General features: G+C 45.1%; 1 protein-coding gene across 1 annotated transcript in view; it reads right to left on the bottom strand.

Annotated features, from left to right (window-relative positions):
- The window catches only part of LOC124775767 (rho guanine nucleotide exchange factor 12), a 1141602-nt gene that overhangs the window by 1005873 nt on the left and 120267 nt on the right, over positions 1-15462 (bottom strand). The window contains exon 2 of the mRNA XM_047250599.1: positions 14247-14455. Coding sequence (XP_047106555.1) covers positions 14247-14455 — 209 coding nt within the window. The remainder of the gene's footprint in view (positions 1-14246; positions 14456-15462) is intronic.

The following is a 15462-nucleotide window of genomic DNA, read 5'->3' as shown; positions in this document are numbered from 1 at the left end:
CTATGTAGGTGGGTGCCAACAGATTGTTTTCGCAATCGGAGGGGAAAGTAAGTGATTGGAATTTCATGAGAAGATCCCGTCGCAACGAAAAACGCTTGTTTTAATGATTGCCACTCCAATTCACGTATCATATCTGTGACACTATGTCCCCTATTTCGCAATAGTACAAAACGAGTTGCCCTTCTTTGTACTTTTTCGATGTCATCAGTCAGTCCCACCTGATGCGGATCCCACACCGCACAGCAGTACTCCAAAATAGGGCGGACAAGCGTTGTGTAATTAGTCTCTTTAGTAGACCTGTTGCACCTTCTAAGTGTTCTGCCAATGAATCGCAGTCTTTGGTTTGCTCTACCCACAACATTATCTATCTGATCGTTCCAATTTAGGTTATTTGTAATTGTAATTCCTAAGTATTTAGTTGAATTTACAGCCTTCAGATTTGTGTGACTTATCGCGTAATCGAAATTTAGCTGATTTCTTTTAGTACTCATGTGAATAACTTCACACTTTTCTTTATTCAGGGTCAACTGCCACTTTTCGCACCATACAGATATCTTATCTAAATCATTTTGCAAGTCGTTTTGATCTTCTGATGACTTTACAAGACGGTAAATGACAGCATCATCTGCAAACAATCTGAGACGGCTACTCAGATTGTCTCCTATGTCGTTAATATAGATCAGGAACAATAGAGGGCCTGTAACACTTCCTTGGGGAACGCCGGATATTACTTCTGTTTTACTCGATGACTTTCCGTCTGTTACTACGAACGGTGACCTTTCTGACAGGAAACAACGAATCCAGTCGCACAACTGAGGCGACACTCCGTAGGCACGCAGTTTGATTAGAAGACGCTTGTGAGTAACGGTGTCGAAAGCCTTCTGGAAATCTAAAAATATGGAATCAATTTGACATCCCCTGTCGATAGCACTTATTACTTCATGAGTATAAAGAGCCAGTTGTGTTTCACAAGAAGGATATTTTCTGAATCCGTGCTGACTATATGTCAATAAATCGTTTTCTTCGAGGTACTTCATAGTGTTCGAAAAAAGTATGTGTTCTAAAACCCTACTGCAAATCGACGTTAGTGATATAGGCCTGTAATTCAGCGGATTACTCCTACTTCCCTTTTTGAGGATTGGTGTGACTTGAGCAATTTTCCCGTCTTTAGGTACTTTTACTTTTAAAATGATGAAAGACAGACAGACAGAGAGAGAGAGAATGACGAAGGAATTCGTGGTGCATTGCAAGTGCAACCCACAACTCCTTCTCAGAAAAGAAAGCTAACTATCCACAGTGAGAGTACACACTTGTTACAAAACATGCTTCCCCTGCATTACTCCACTCCACTGCGGCACTTGGTTGATCTCCACACTGCAACCCCATTTAAAATAAAACAAGTTCAGACGTGTGCGCTATACTTACTGCCCGTAAATCACTTTATTGCTGCACTTCTTAATTCTGAAATGGCGGAAATTGGACGGCTACAGCTTGTTAATGCTTTGTTCCTAACCACTCCAATAAAAATAATACGAGTAATAATAAAAAAGCTGTGTACAGCACTGCAGTAGCCCTTATGTAGTTACTGTTGTGTCGTGCTCTCAATTAATTCATTTATTTGTTTCGAAGAGAATACTGAAGCAATTTCTGGACTACTGCAGGTACTATCTACAACTTGGAGACGACATTTTTTGAGATATTTGGTATTTGTTACGCATATGTCTCACTTTTATCATCATTGATGTACGGGACAAAGCACAACCTCTTATGTGTGTAATGGGTGGACTTTTAAGGAAAGTGTAACCTCCACCACATTAATTCTACAAATTGAAAAAAAGTAATTATTGAGAACTTATGCAGGGTGATTTTTTTCCACCGTGTACAAACTCTAGTGACTGATCGATGAGAGAATACAGAATAAAAATATCTAATGAACTTAAGTCCGGAAATGCATGGGTTCCATGCTAGAGAACATTTATTGAATTATAGTATTTTGTTACAGAGCCTGCGGTCTAATACGCGTTGTACCATGCACCCACAGTTACAGTATGCATGGTTTCCTCCTACAGGAAGGTACTGCTCCTCATACTTCATGTCCTAGCGACCTATCCTGCCACAGTAATTGGTAATGTTGTGTCCGATTCAGTTCTCTTACTGAAACACCTTTTAGCGGATGTGATACAGCGTTGTACACAATGGTTCCGTATTCGAATCGAGAGCTTGCCGAAGTGGAGTTTACTTACGGAAAGGCAAAATGGTAACGGGCGGCGAGCAGCAAGGTTGTACCAGGAGACCTATCCCCGCCGACAACTATCACAGCATTCAGTGTTTGCAACAGTGTTTCGCCGTTTGTGTGAGACAGGGTCATTCCAGGAAGCAGGAAATCATGAAGGACGTACCCGAAATGTTCGGGCACCAGACTTGGAGGAAAATGTGATTAACACTATGGAAGGCGACCGCCGTGTCAATATCACGCAGTTGGCCGGCAAGCTCAGAGTAAGCCGGACGACCGTGTGGAACATTCCCCATGACAACTGTTACTACCCTTATCACTTACAGCGTGTGCAGGGCTTACCAGTGACAGGCTTTCCACACCAGGAGCAGTTCTATCACTGGCTTCTTCACCAGGCAACCACTATTCCAGGATTTGCGTCATCCATCCTATTCACAGATGAGGCCACCTTTACTCGGAGTGGTACCTTCAGCTTTCACGACCGTCATCTGCGGGATAGTATGCAGAACGTTTATGATATGGTGACAGAGAATCATCAGCATCGGTGCAGCCGGAATGTGTGGGCCGGGATAATTGGAGACCGTATTTCGGGACCAGTCTTCTTTCCACGTGGCCTAACAGGCCTTAACTATCGGCGTTTCTAGCGGGTGACTATGCCTCCCCTACTGGAAGAAGTGCCACTGATGATTCGTAGGGTTATGTGGCTGCTACATGTTGGTGCTCCAGCCCACTTCGCCGTTAACGTCCGGACGCATCTCAATCGTGTCTTCCCTGGTCGATGGGTCGTGCGAGGGGGGTCAAGTTGCACGGCCTGCTCGTTCACCGGATCTCAACCCGCGCGATTTCTGGTTATACGGCCATCTCAAGTGTATCGTGTATATAGAGCCCATTCCAGATGTGGAGACACTGGAGAAGCGTATTCATGCTGCCTTTGACACCGTTCGAATGTAGTCTGGCCGATGTGAACGTGTGAGACAGAAGTTGCCACAGCGCGTACATGCATACGTTGAGGCAGATGGAAACAATTTTCAACACATACTGTAACTGTGGCTGCATGGTACAGCGCTTATTAGACCACCGCAGTCTCTGTCAGAATGTATGATTGAATAAATGGCCTCTAGCATGGAAACCATGCATTTCTGGACGTAAGATCATTAGACCTTATTTGTTCCGTATCCTCTAGTCGATCAATCCTTACAGTACGTACACGGTCGAAAAAAATCCCCCTGCATAAACAACATAAGAGTCTTTCAAAACTGTCACAATAGTAATGATCTTTTGAAAATAATTTAGTTTCGTGACTCAAACAGAATCGAATTGTTTAGTTACAAAAGAAATTCGATATACTGCACTGTTTCATAGTTTATTAGCACTGAAATTAGCCGATCAGGACGTAGGGCGCGCAAATTCAAGCGGCCTGCCAGATGCAAGTAGTGTCAGTTATTCTCACAACATGGATGATACTGCACGAGACAGTTCAGACTTTGGCTCAGCTTCGATCCGTACTACAGTCCCATGTCCAGTTTTTGTATCGCTATCTTGTTCGGTTTTAGGGAACCAAACGACGTCGTCTTGGCCGGCCACTTGAATCTGCACGCAAAGCGGCCTGATTGGCTAACTTCTGCTTATTGAATTTTTTCTTAACAATTATTTCTGCTGCGAGGGATTAGCCGAGCGGTCTGGGGCGCTGCAGTCATGGACTGTGCGGCTAGTCCCGGCGGAGGTTCGAGTCCTCCCTTGTGTGTGTGTGTGTGTGTGTGTGTGTGTGTGTGTGTGTGTGTGTGTGTGTGTGTGTGTTTGTCCTTAAGATAATTTAGGTTAAGTAGTGTGTAAGCTTAGGGACTGATGACCTTAGCAGTTAAGTCCCATAAGATTTCACACACATTTGAACATTTGAATTATTTCTCAGCAAAATCTAACGTGCAACACTCTTACAAGGTTTTCAGACAGTTTCTGACCACTCTGTATATAGACAGATTCGGAGTAGTTCGTATTGTACAGCTAGCAGGCTGGTGGTCTGCTGCCGCCGCCATCAAACCAGCGGGAGGGAGATTAGTGTTGTCGGATTCCTCCGCGTTCTCACTTCCGCTGCGCGAAGCACTGTCATTGCCAGTTCTGAAATACGAAACTTTTCCATGGGCGGGAATTTCGCATATTTCAAGAAGTAGCATGTCTGTGGCCCTAATAATAACTGAGAACTGATTTTTCGTATGTTTTGATACTACATACATGTGTACCATAAGTAAATTTCAGATTTTTACTTTTTTTGTGACGAAATGGAAACTTTAAAGTAGGTTTCTACGGTCAGTATGAGCGGACCGCTATGGGAGGTTCTGCAGCGAGTAGTAGTCGCGATCATGTCACAGTTTTGTAGATTAGACGTCACACGTAAAGTAATATAAATCAAACTATACGAGGAAAGTGCTGTCCATGCAACAATCTTTGTGGGAATTTGGGAGGGGTTTTCCAGCTGCGACATTTGCCTTACAAACAAGGGAAACCTGACGGAGACCTTGGTCGGAACCGACGTCACCATGAAAGCCTAGTGTATGTGCGTGAGTATACACAGGCTCACATGTGCAGTGTACTTACGAGGATGCTCTGATAGATCTGGCAAAAAAGCAAGAAAAAATGTTTGTTTCTTAGACAGTTCACCTTACTTCTCGACACAGTCTCCTTTCACGAATATACACTTGGTCCAACGATCCTCCAGCTTTCTCGTCCCATCGGATAAACAGGTTCTGTCAAACTGCGCAAAATACTCGTTGGCTGCAACCATCACTTCCTCATTTGGTGATACTTTCTTCCCAGCAAGCCAAAGTTTCATGTTAGGGAATAGGCAGAAGTTACATGGGGGTAAGTTTGGTGAATACGGTGGATGAAGCACCAGTTCAAATCCCAATTAACGCATTGTCGCCATTATTATCGCTTATGTGTGGAGTGGTGCAGTATCCTATTGAAAGAACACTTTTTTGCGTGCCGATCTTGGTCTTCTTCCAGCCAACTCAAGTTTCAAACAATCCAACAATGAAACGTAATAGGGTACTGTTATGTCTCTGTCTTTCTCCAAGTAATTTATGATGATTACTCCTTGGAAACCTCAAAAAACAGTGACCATCACTTTACAAGGAGACGAAATAGCCTTTGCCTTCTCTGGTGTCTTTCCAGCAGCATTTGTCCACTGTTATGACTGCCGTTTCCAGTCTGGTGTGTAATGATGGGATTAGGTTTCATCATCAGTCACAAATCGTCCAAAAAGTCTTGCGGATTGCGATAAAACGTCGCCACATATCGTATAGAAATATTGTTTCGGATGGGCTTATGGTCGACTGAGTAATCGCAGCACTCACTTCTCCCACAGCTTCTTCATAGCCAGTTCTTCCTGCAGTGTATTAGGCAATCGCTCAAGTTTGAGATGACTACAGTCTCTGCAATCTCACGAATTTTCATTTGACGGACTTACATTATCACATCGGGGATTTTGTCGATATCACCTAGGCAGTCACCTCAATTGGACGGCCTGAGCGCTCTTCTTCTTCTTCTTCTGTCCTTATCTGGACCACATTTAAACTCATTAACACAAACGTAAATTGTCTTCAATGTTGGTGCAGAGTCCGCGTGAACTTCATCCAATTTTGTTTTGATTTGCGTTGCAGTCCAACCTTTCAAGTGAAAATGCTTAAAAACAGCATGAAGCTCTGCTTCAGAGTGACCAATTCAGACGGCTGTCAACGATAAACTGTGCGCTGTACATTGTTGAAATGCTTGGACTAATGAAGCTTAACAAACATGCAAGCGCAGCACAAATGTTAAATTCTTCAATAGAAATTTACCGAAATTATCAGACTACACTCTATGTCGCAAGTGAACAACATGCAACGGCACAGTGCGAGCGCAGTATTTTACTTGGCTGTGCTGCAGAACGAGAGAGAGAGAGAGAGAGAGAGAGGAGACGCGCGGCACGTTCCGCAACCCGAGAAGAGCCGGCCTATCGCGGCGCGGCCCAGCAGTCGGCAGGGCGAGGCGCAGCGCCAGGCTACCAGCCAGCCGGCCGCAATGACCTCACGCGTCAAAGCGCCACGCCGCCACAGACACCACACGCTGCTCTGCCGCTCCTGTCTCACTACTTCTGGCCTACGCCCAATTTAAATTGCACGGCGGAAGTTTATTACGCCAAGCGCCCGACCTACACAAACGTCGACTCCGAAGCTGTACAATGGTTCAAAAGCATCCAAACTACAACGGTCAAAAATAAATGTTCCATACTGCCGAAACTTTAATATTGAACGTTCTCACCCAGAAACACGTTGTGATGTCAATACATTGGTTTATCTGTAGTGTCAATACAGCGGAAACAATCCGTTTTATACCGTGAGGGTGGAGTACTTGCACAGTCTGTGGCAACAGTGTCATCTGTAAAAATTGCAGTACTGGTGCTGTGTGTCATTACGGGAGTTGTGTTGCTTCAGTATGGTTCGGAAAACAATAACGTGTAGGAAATGAGACTGGTGAATACAGCAGGGAATGTCGCTCTGAGTCAAAGTGATGTGTGTAGAATCTGAAATAAGCTTCTGGCGACAGGGTCAATGGAGGCTCCTCACAGAAATGACAGCGGAAGAAAAACTTCAGGACCGGTACCTCCGTATAACAGCAAGCAGAAACCATACAGTCTACGGCGGCAGCTCCGAACAACTACAGGAGTGCAGGTGTCGACACAGACGATACGAAATAGGTTCCATGAGCAGGGATTAAGTGCCAGAAGACGTCTCGACGCTCCTCCTCTAAATCGGGTGTGGAGTCGGGCTCGTGTCGCATGAGTACGACACTACTATTTGTGGAGGGAGCAGCAGTGAGAGACAACGTTCTTTTCTGACGAGCCTCACATCAGTCTCCACCCTGACAATACTGATATTCGTGTGTGGAGGCAACGAGGACAACGTTTACATTCCTAAATTATCTTAATCCGCCACCCTCATCAAAGCGGTTCAGTCATGTTTTGGGGTAGAATCATGTAGGTCGCAGGGCACCCCTTGTGTCAATATATGGGAGGACGACTGGTGTGAAGTATAGAAACGATACCCTTGCACGCACTATTGCTCCATTCGGTGAACATATCGGGGCGAGATACATGCTGAGGAATGACAACGCACGCCTACATCGTCACAGTCTAGTGAACACCTTGTCAGCGGAGCACAGAATCAGTCGGATAAAATGGCCTAGATCTGTCCCACCAAAGACCTTACAGGGCATCATACAGGTCGCTGGGGACGAAATAGACAATTTGATGAGAAGTGTGTCCAACCGTATACCAGACTGTCTCCACGTACGAAGAGGACCAGATAGTATAGAAACAATGTTTTACGCAAGATGACAGTGGGAAGAAACTGTAACGTTTGCAGTTGAATATTTTACAAGGTTTTGTTTTTGCTTATGTTTAGCAAGTTTCTTTATTTTTGTTTCCTATGACTGTACCTGACAGAACCAAATCAGTTTTTGTTTCGCATTACGTCCACTACCGACAACAAAGCAATATACAACATTTATACATCAATATACAACATTTATACATCACTGTATTTAAATGTACATTTTTATTCCGCAAGCCACCGTACGCTCTGCGCTGGAGGATACATAAACTGCTCAAAAAATCCTTTTGCACCACCTGCATACTTGCGAAAATATTTCGGCTTACAAGTGAAACATACACCCAGGAGTTCACCGATTTTGCTCATCTTTCATAAGGTTACATTATGTAGTTAGATGTAAAAAATGCTACTATATTTCGTTGCGCTTCTGATGCGTGCTGGCCTTAAAAAAAAAAAGTGAAACAACTTGCTCTCAAGGAAGAAAAGATGCTCAGTTTGGCATCTGGACTAACGCTACAAGATCATGTCACAATTGAAGCTATATTGAGTAGCACCAATAGTACACAAAATGAAAGGAAGACGCCTACGATGATATCGGCATATTCTTACAGCAGACGTAACAGTGACAAAGGCTGCGGCGCCGTTGATCTAGGTTCTGTTACCCATTTCTTTGCACACCAGACTTCTGATGGGAGGGGGAGAGGGAGAGGAAGAGGGAGGTTAGTAGGGGTGTCTTACTGTTGTTTGTTACGGCCGCCTAGAAGCGTGTGTGTGTGTGTGTGTGTGTGTGTGTGTGTGTGTGTGTGTGTGTGAGAGAGAGAGAGAGAGAGAGAGAGAGAGAGAGAGAGAGAGAGAGAGAGGGAGGGGGGAGTAAAATGTACTTTGTCGAATGTTTTGGCAATGGATATCAAGATGCCATGTATTCTATGTAACTAAAACCTTAGTGATCTTCACGTCTCGTCCACATTTCATTGACTTATACCTCCTACAAACTATGGACCTTGCCGTTGGAGAAGAGGCTTCCGTGCCTCAGTGATGCAGATAGCCATATCGTGTCCCAGTCAGCATTGTCAAAAGCTTGCTCGAAGTCTACAAATACTATAAACATAGGTTTGCCTTTCCTTCACCTACCTTCTAAGAAAAGTCGTTGGGTCAGTATTGCCTTGTTTGTACCTACAAAGGGGTATCTGTTGAGAGGCCAGACAAATGTGTGGTTCCTGAATAAGAGCAGCAGCAGCAGCAGCCTTGTCAGTAGTTGCAGGGGCAACAGTCTGGACGATTGACTGATCTGGCCTTGTAACATCAACCGAAACGACCTTCCTGTGCTGCTACTGCGAACGGCTGAAAGCAAGGGGAAACTACCGCCGCATCTCTAAATATTCTCAATAGTATTCCTGGCAAAGGCCATCGCCTTCCCTCCAGGCATTCCCCTTTCAGTTTCCGAAGCATCTCCATAAAACTTGGGCGTTGTTCGAACCTGTCTGAAACAAATATGAATTTCTCCAATGTCTTCGTTTAATCCGACAGGGAATAAGGCGTACTAGCGTCCCATATGCGGTCTCCTTTACAGATGAAACACGCCTTCCTAAAATTCTCCCACTAAACCGAAGTCGACGATTCGCCTTCACTACCTCAATCCTCCCATGCTCGTTCCATTTCATATCGCTTTGCAACGTTACGCCCAGGCATTTAAAAGGCGTGACTGTGTGGAGCTGGACACTATTAAAGCTGTATCCGAAAATAATCTGCATGAAATTATATTTTTCTACATTTAAAGCCAGCTTCCATTCATCACAACTAGTGGAAATTTTGTTTAAGTCATCTTGTTATGATCCTACAGTTACTCAACTTTAGACACATCCAAGGCTCACGTCTTTTATTATTTTTTTCAAGATGTCAATTGTGGTTTTATGTGACAATAAATATAAGGTGTATGTTTAAAGCTTTTAACCCGTTTCGTGCGTTTTTTTCTGACTCGCCCGATTATCCGTATGACTTACGGTCCCACCTAGTGCGGCCAAACGTGGGTTCACTGTGCTTGTCAGGATGTACTGAAGAAGTCCAACCGGTAGCAGTGTCAGAGACAAAAAATGATGGCGATGGCCACAGTTTAAATGGCGCAGCCTGCCAAAAACTGGCCCGCCCCGTCATGCGGGGCAGCGAGCGGTCAGTTGGGATGCGGCCGGCATCGCGCCACTCCCACGCGGGTGCGCCCACCCAAGCACATTACGGATTCACTGGCCGGTTCCCAGGGCCCGTTATACACTCCGCGCTGCATATCCGCAGGTGCCAGCAGGCATGCGCCACATCAACAACCCACAGCACAGTCCGGAAATACCACCACACCACAGTATGCAGCTGCAGTCCTAAAAGCTGAACTAAAATTTTAGAAATACGGTGTCTGAACAATTAACGTCCAAATAAGAGTGCTCCCACTCCATGATATAACTAACTACTGAACTCATTCCATAGCTCATTGAGAAATGACAACCCTTTACGTAAGAAAGGCTACATAACAGAGACGACACTGACTCTTCATGAACCCATACATATTACAAAAATGTGTGTGTGTGTGTGTGTGTGTGTGTGTGTTTTCCACATCTCCTGTTAAACCACTGGACCGAGTTCCACCAACACACGATCGCTGTGGGGGTAACAACCAACTACCTGTCATGGTTCAGGGGATACGGCGTCATAAACAGTGCGATGCGTGAAAACTGCCGCATAATGAACGATGTTTACTTTTATCATTTCTCTGCTGCCTAACTCTATTCACAATTCATTTCGCAAACAGTATCCAGATATGCCGATAAATACACCTACAAAATTATATCATACAACCAAACAAAGCTCAGGATATGTGACGTCGTAGACACTGCTATGCCTGAAAAATGGTGCATCGTACATGAAGTTTTAATACATTTATTCTTTAGTACTACAACACTTCTAAAGTCGATTCAACTGAAGGAAATCCCTAACACCCGCCAGCGCTTTTGACAGCTTTAAACTGCGAAACGCAAACGGCTGTAGCCGAACACGATAGCCGCCTATAGACCTATGAAGAAGCGTTACCATACAGACGTTTACAAAATCGTGTTACAGACACGCAAAGCAGCTGTACTTATATATATGTACATTATGCACAGTTCTTTGTTACAACTGTTTCGTAATTTCAAAGGGGTTTTCGAAGGATTTTTTCTCGAATACATGGAAATGAAATTTTTTTTTCGATATTGTTCTACTAACACAGTTCATTTCTTGTTTCCGTTTCTAACAGAAAGGTGACAAAATGAATATCCGGGAAACGGCGGGTTGGTCAGGCAATAATACATATAATATGGCTCTTCTAAATCACTGCAAGAAAGGATTTTACGCAGTAGGAACATATTAACATCAAGGAGCACTCCCACATTTATAAAATAGGGTACCGGTATGTAACTGTAGCGACTCAAACACAAAAAAAGATACCAAACCTACTGATGTATCGTAAATCGACACAGAGGCCATAGAATTTTTATCTTAATCACCCAGCAAATCTCGATGAACAACGTGTCAAACTTCATTGATGATTTCGTAACATAAAGAGTCCCACACTCAAGGAAATGAGTATTGGGGAGCAGACGCAGGAATACTGCATCGCCGTCCTGTGCAGTGTCGTAGTGTAGACCGTTTCCTATTACCTTCCTCCGACCTGGTGTGAAGTGTCACATGTCTATGCGTAGTGTGGATGACTGTCGTAAGTGTTTGTACAGTGTAGTCCCAGGTTTGTACTGTTATTAATGAAGCGAAAGGAGAGGATAAACGCGGTGCCGTCACATGGCCTACTCCTCTCGAATGACACCGAAGGGGCCGAAGAACCTATGTCCAGATACGACGTACGGATCACCATCAACCGCGTCACATGCCGTCAATCATGAGACTTGCGGAGAGGTTAGGAACTTAATGCGTGACATTGGTGCAAAGACGGGTGATAAGAGACCACCATCCCTCCTCCTCTTGCCGACCAAGCACTGGAAGCGAAAATTTTTCACGACCGCGATTGAAACCGGATAATCACTAACTCGCGCGCCACCGCAGAAACGTGCATTAGTGAGTGCAGTAGCGGAGGCTGGTTGGGAGATTTCATATTCGCCCTATAAACGGTTCACTTACCATTACATTAAAGGATATATTATGGGAAGAAGGACTGTTTGTTTGTGTTTGTCAAAGCTGTTTTATTGTCTTGAAAAACTGTTCCCGGGATTTTCCGCAGTTATTTGACGGCTTCCCGCGAGTGACTGTCCCGCGAAATACACGCGATTGTAACCATTGACTCCTCTGTACGAAGTGCCAATATGTACTCCACACACTTGAGCAGCACTCCAACACAGGTCGCACAAGCGTTTTGTGAATATTTTCTTTCGTAGGAAAACTACTGTTTGCTCGTATACTGCCGTTTGCTTTATCCAGAACTATCGCTCCACCTTACATGCCCACGCATTCTTACCACTGCATACAGGGACAAGTCTACTTCTTCGCCGGCCGGAGAGGCCGTGCGGTTCTAGGCGCTACAGTCTCGAACCGAGCGACCGCTACGGTCGCAGGTTCGAATCCTGCATCTGGCATGGATGTGTGTCATGTCGTTAGGTTAGTTAGGTTTAATTAGTTCTAAGTTCTAGGCGACTGATGACCTCAGAAGTTAAGTCGCATAGTGCTCAGAGCCATTTGAACCAATCTACTTCTTCAGTGCTAAATCTTTTTTTTATTTATTATGCAGCAAACGATATCGATCTACAGTGGAACAGCTTGACACTATACTAAAATATTATAAGCTTTCAACACATAATTTCCTGGCTGCGACTCTGTGCTAGTCATCTCCGCTATTTTGTAGACAAGGGACAGTTTTCGGTTGCAAGGGAAACTGAGATTTCGTACGGCCTTAAGACGATGGAATCATCCTAAATGAGTGATGGTCGCCGCAATTTTGTAGGCAAGAGACAGTTTTCGGTTGCAAGGGAAACTGAGATTTCGTCCGGCCTTAAGATGATGGAATCATACTAAATGAGTGGTGGTCGGTGGCGATCTGGCTGATTTCACTGCGAGTAATTTTCCCGTGACGGACGGAGTTTTCCGACACCCGCTGCAGAGAAACTCCTGAAACTTCGGGCGGGAAGGAGCCCCTTATGAGAAGTGCTACAAGCGGGAGCAGGAAACGGCCAATAAAAATGCCTACATTCTGCTCCTGAATATGATTGACTCGAAGGCCCAAATTTGAAAGTCTTAGTGCTTCGTGAAGCGCTCTGGAAGCTTCAGAAATCGAAGATCTGGCCGCCTGCCCTTCGCGATAGCCGTGTAGGTAGTGTCGTTTGCCCTCTGTTCTCGAGCATGTTTCTGAAATGAACAGTAGATGATCCTTCGTGATCAGTCGAGTTATTTCTTGCAGGAGAGAACATTGACAGAATCCGAAAGTGCGGTCCCATGTGCGGGCGTGGTTTTCAGGTTGAGTCATTCCTGTTTTCTAGGCGAGTGTTGTCGTTTAGCGAGAGTGAAGAGACATTATCGGCAGAGATCTCAGTGAGGTTGCGGATCCAAGTAGCTAGCTGCATGGTGGCGTTAAGCTAACGAGACAAGCTTGGCAAGGTTTGCCCTGAAGCCAGTAAGTTATATTCCTTTCCGTTGTCAGTCGTGTTTTTATATGACTCTGTCCTTATTGACTTACAACTGCTTTCATGTTTTGTTGTTGTGGTTATCGGCGGGAGTTGTCAGGAGCCACTTGGAGGCGGTGCATGGCGTGTTACTGGTGTACGTATGTCAGTCCGATAGTCGGATCTCGAAATATTTCTGAGAGCAGTTACATATCTACAGCATAACTTTGGAGTAGTGACAAAGTTCAACCCTGTCTCGCGAGACAAAGCGAGCTTGATTTTACGTATATACTAGTAACAGAATTAATCGGATTCTTCCAATAAACGTTTCCTATTAAATCCGTAGAGCAGTAAGTCGCATAATTTGCGACACACAACACCAGACAGTGCGTGGATTCTGCCCGTGACCTCAAATATTCTGCGCGAGGCCTCAAGAGCCATTACGCGGAAGGTTGCAGAATTTCTGCGGCACGAGCTAAAGGAGCATCTCAAACCGAGCATCATACAAAACCATTCCTTACAATATGATATACAAAACGAGCCAAAAGTCCCACGAAATTATAATTAACTTACACCACATTCGCCGTGTTATCAGACCGTTTCACGAATGTATTCTGCCTGTGGTGACTCCACTGAAAACTGCAAGGCGGGGTGCTCAGTGGAAGTGTTGTGCTGTGCTGCGCCACAACCACCACAGACTACCTGCGGCTCGGAACACATCTTATTTTCTCCATGCGCTACTCTGGGACACTTTTGATCACAAGTCAAAATAGGTTCGCGCACATTTCTTACAGTTTTTACATTACACAATGACGAAAAGGTGAGGTGCCTATCGTGCATTGGTTGCGACTCGTAAGTGGTAGATCCTTATGCTACAGCAGCGCGAAACGCTACCCCACGAAACGATTAATGTCCAATTTCCAGTGGTAAACATGATGAGATGTTGTGTCTGTCAGTCAGGCTGCGGCCCTAGTAACGCTCGCCTAGTGTATGTTATGAGCCGGCGCCGCAGCGGGTACTGACCTTCGTTGACGGACTGGACGTAGACGGGCTTGTCGCCGGAGATCTTCATGCCGTAGCTGTTGTTGTCGTCCTTGGTGACGATTATGGTAACGGTGTGCGGCGGGCAGTCGCCCCCACCGCCCCCGCCGCCCCCTCCGCTGCCGGGTCGGCCGAGCTGCGCGCGCCGGAGCGAGGGGCCGTTGCTCAGCCCCGGCGACACGCCCCCTGCCCTGCAACACCACCACGCCACGTCACTCTCTTGCATCAGCATATACATGTTGTCCCGAGCACTTGTACGACGCATCACAGAAGAATGGTACGAGTCCATTTAGGACCTCCTATGTGTAAAAACACATGAATATATGTGACAGAACACATTATTTACTACAATAACTAAATTATTTAAATAAATCATTTCTAAGTAATAGAAGAGTTGGAAGGAAAAATTTGTAAAAATTTTTTCAGTTGCAATATCGAAGCAACGAAGAGAAACACCACGCCCGGGTTCCCGGGTTCGATTCCTGGCGAGGTCAGGGATTTTCTCTGCCTCGTGATGACTGGGTGTTGTGTGATGTCCTTAGGCTGGTTAGGTTTAAGTAGTTCTAAGTTCTAGGGGACTGATGACGTCAGAAGTCCCATAGTGCTCAGAACCATTTGAACCATTTTTGAAGAGAAACAGAGATCAATGGAATGTCGATTTTAATTCCCCTTAATCCCAGTATTTGAGCCCAAAAGTGCACACATCGATTACCGAATTCGGCCTATGATAACCACCTTCAAAATTTGTGAAGACAAACTGGCAATCAGATCTGAAGATGTTACGACACACTGAAATTGGTAATCTACGGATGAATCTATGCCATGAAGCATTGGGATTAAAGGGAATTAAAATAAGCTCTTTAGCTTGATTTCAAACTTAGCTTCCTATATGTCAACGTCCTGGACTACAATTCCTTGTAGTATTGTAATTATCGACAACTTTATGTATTTTGCATCGTAAGGTTGTATTGTATTGTATGGAACTGGGGACCTAGAAACGACGGAGAGGCTTCGTACCCGCCGTAGCCCTCCGTGGTTCACAACCCCACAACAGGCTACAGCAGTCCACTCACCCCACCACCGCGCCACACCGAACCCAGGGTTACTGTGCGGTTCGGCCCCCCAGTGAATCCCCCCACACCCCCGGGAACGACTCACACCAGACGAGTGTAACACCAACTTTTGCGTGGTAGAGTAA

Source organism: Schistocerca piceifrons, chromosome 2 (assembly GCF_021461385.2).
Source record: "Schistocerca piceifrons isolate TAMUIC-IGC-003096 chromosome 2, iqSchPice1.1, whole genome shotgun sequence".
In the NCBI taxonomy this organism is placed as follows: domain Eukaryota; kingdom Metazoa; phylum Arthropoda; class Insecta; order Orthoptera; family Acrididae; genus Schistocerca; species Schistocerca piceifrons.
This window is presented reverse-complemented; position numbering and strand designations above follow the sequence as displayed.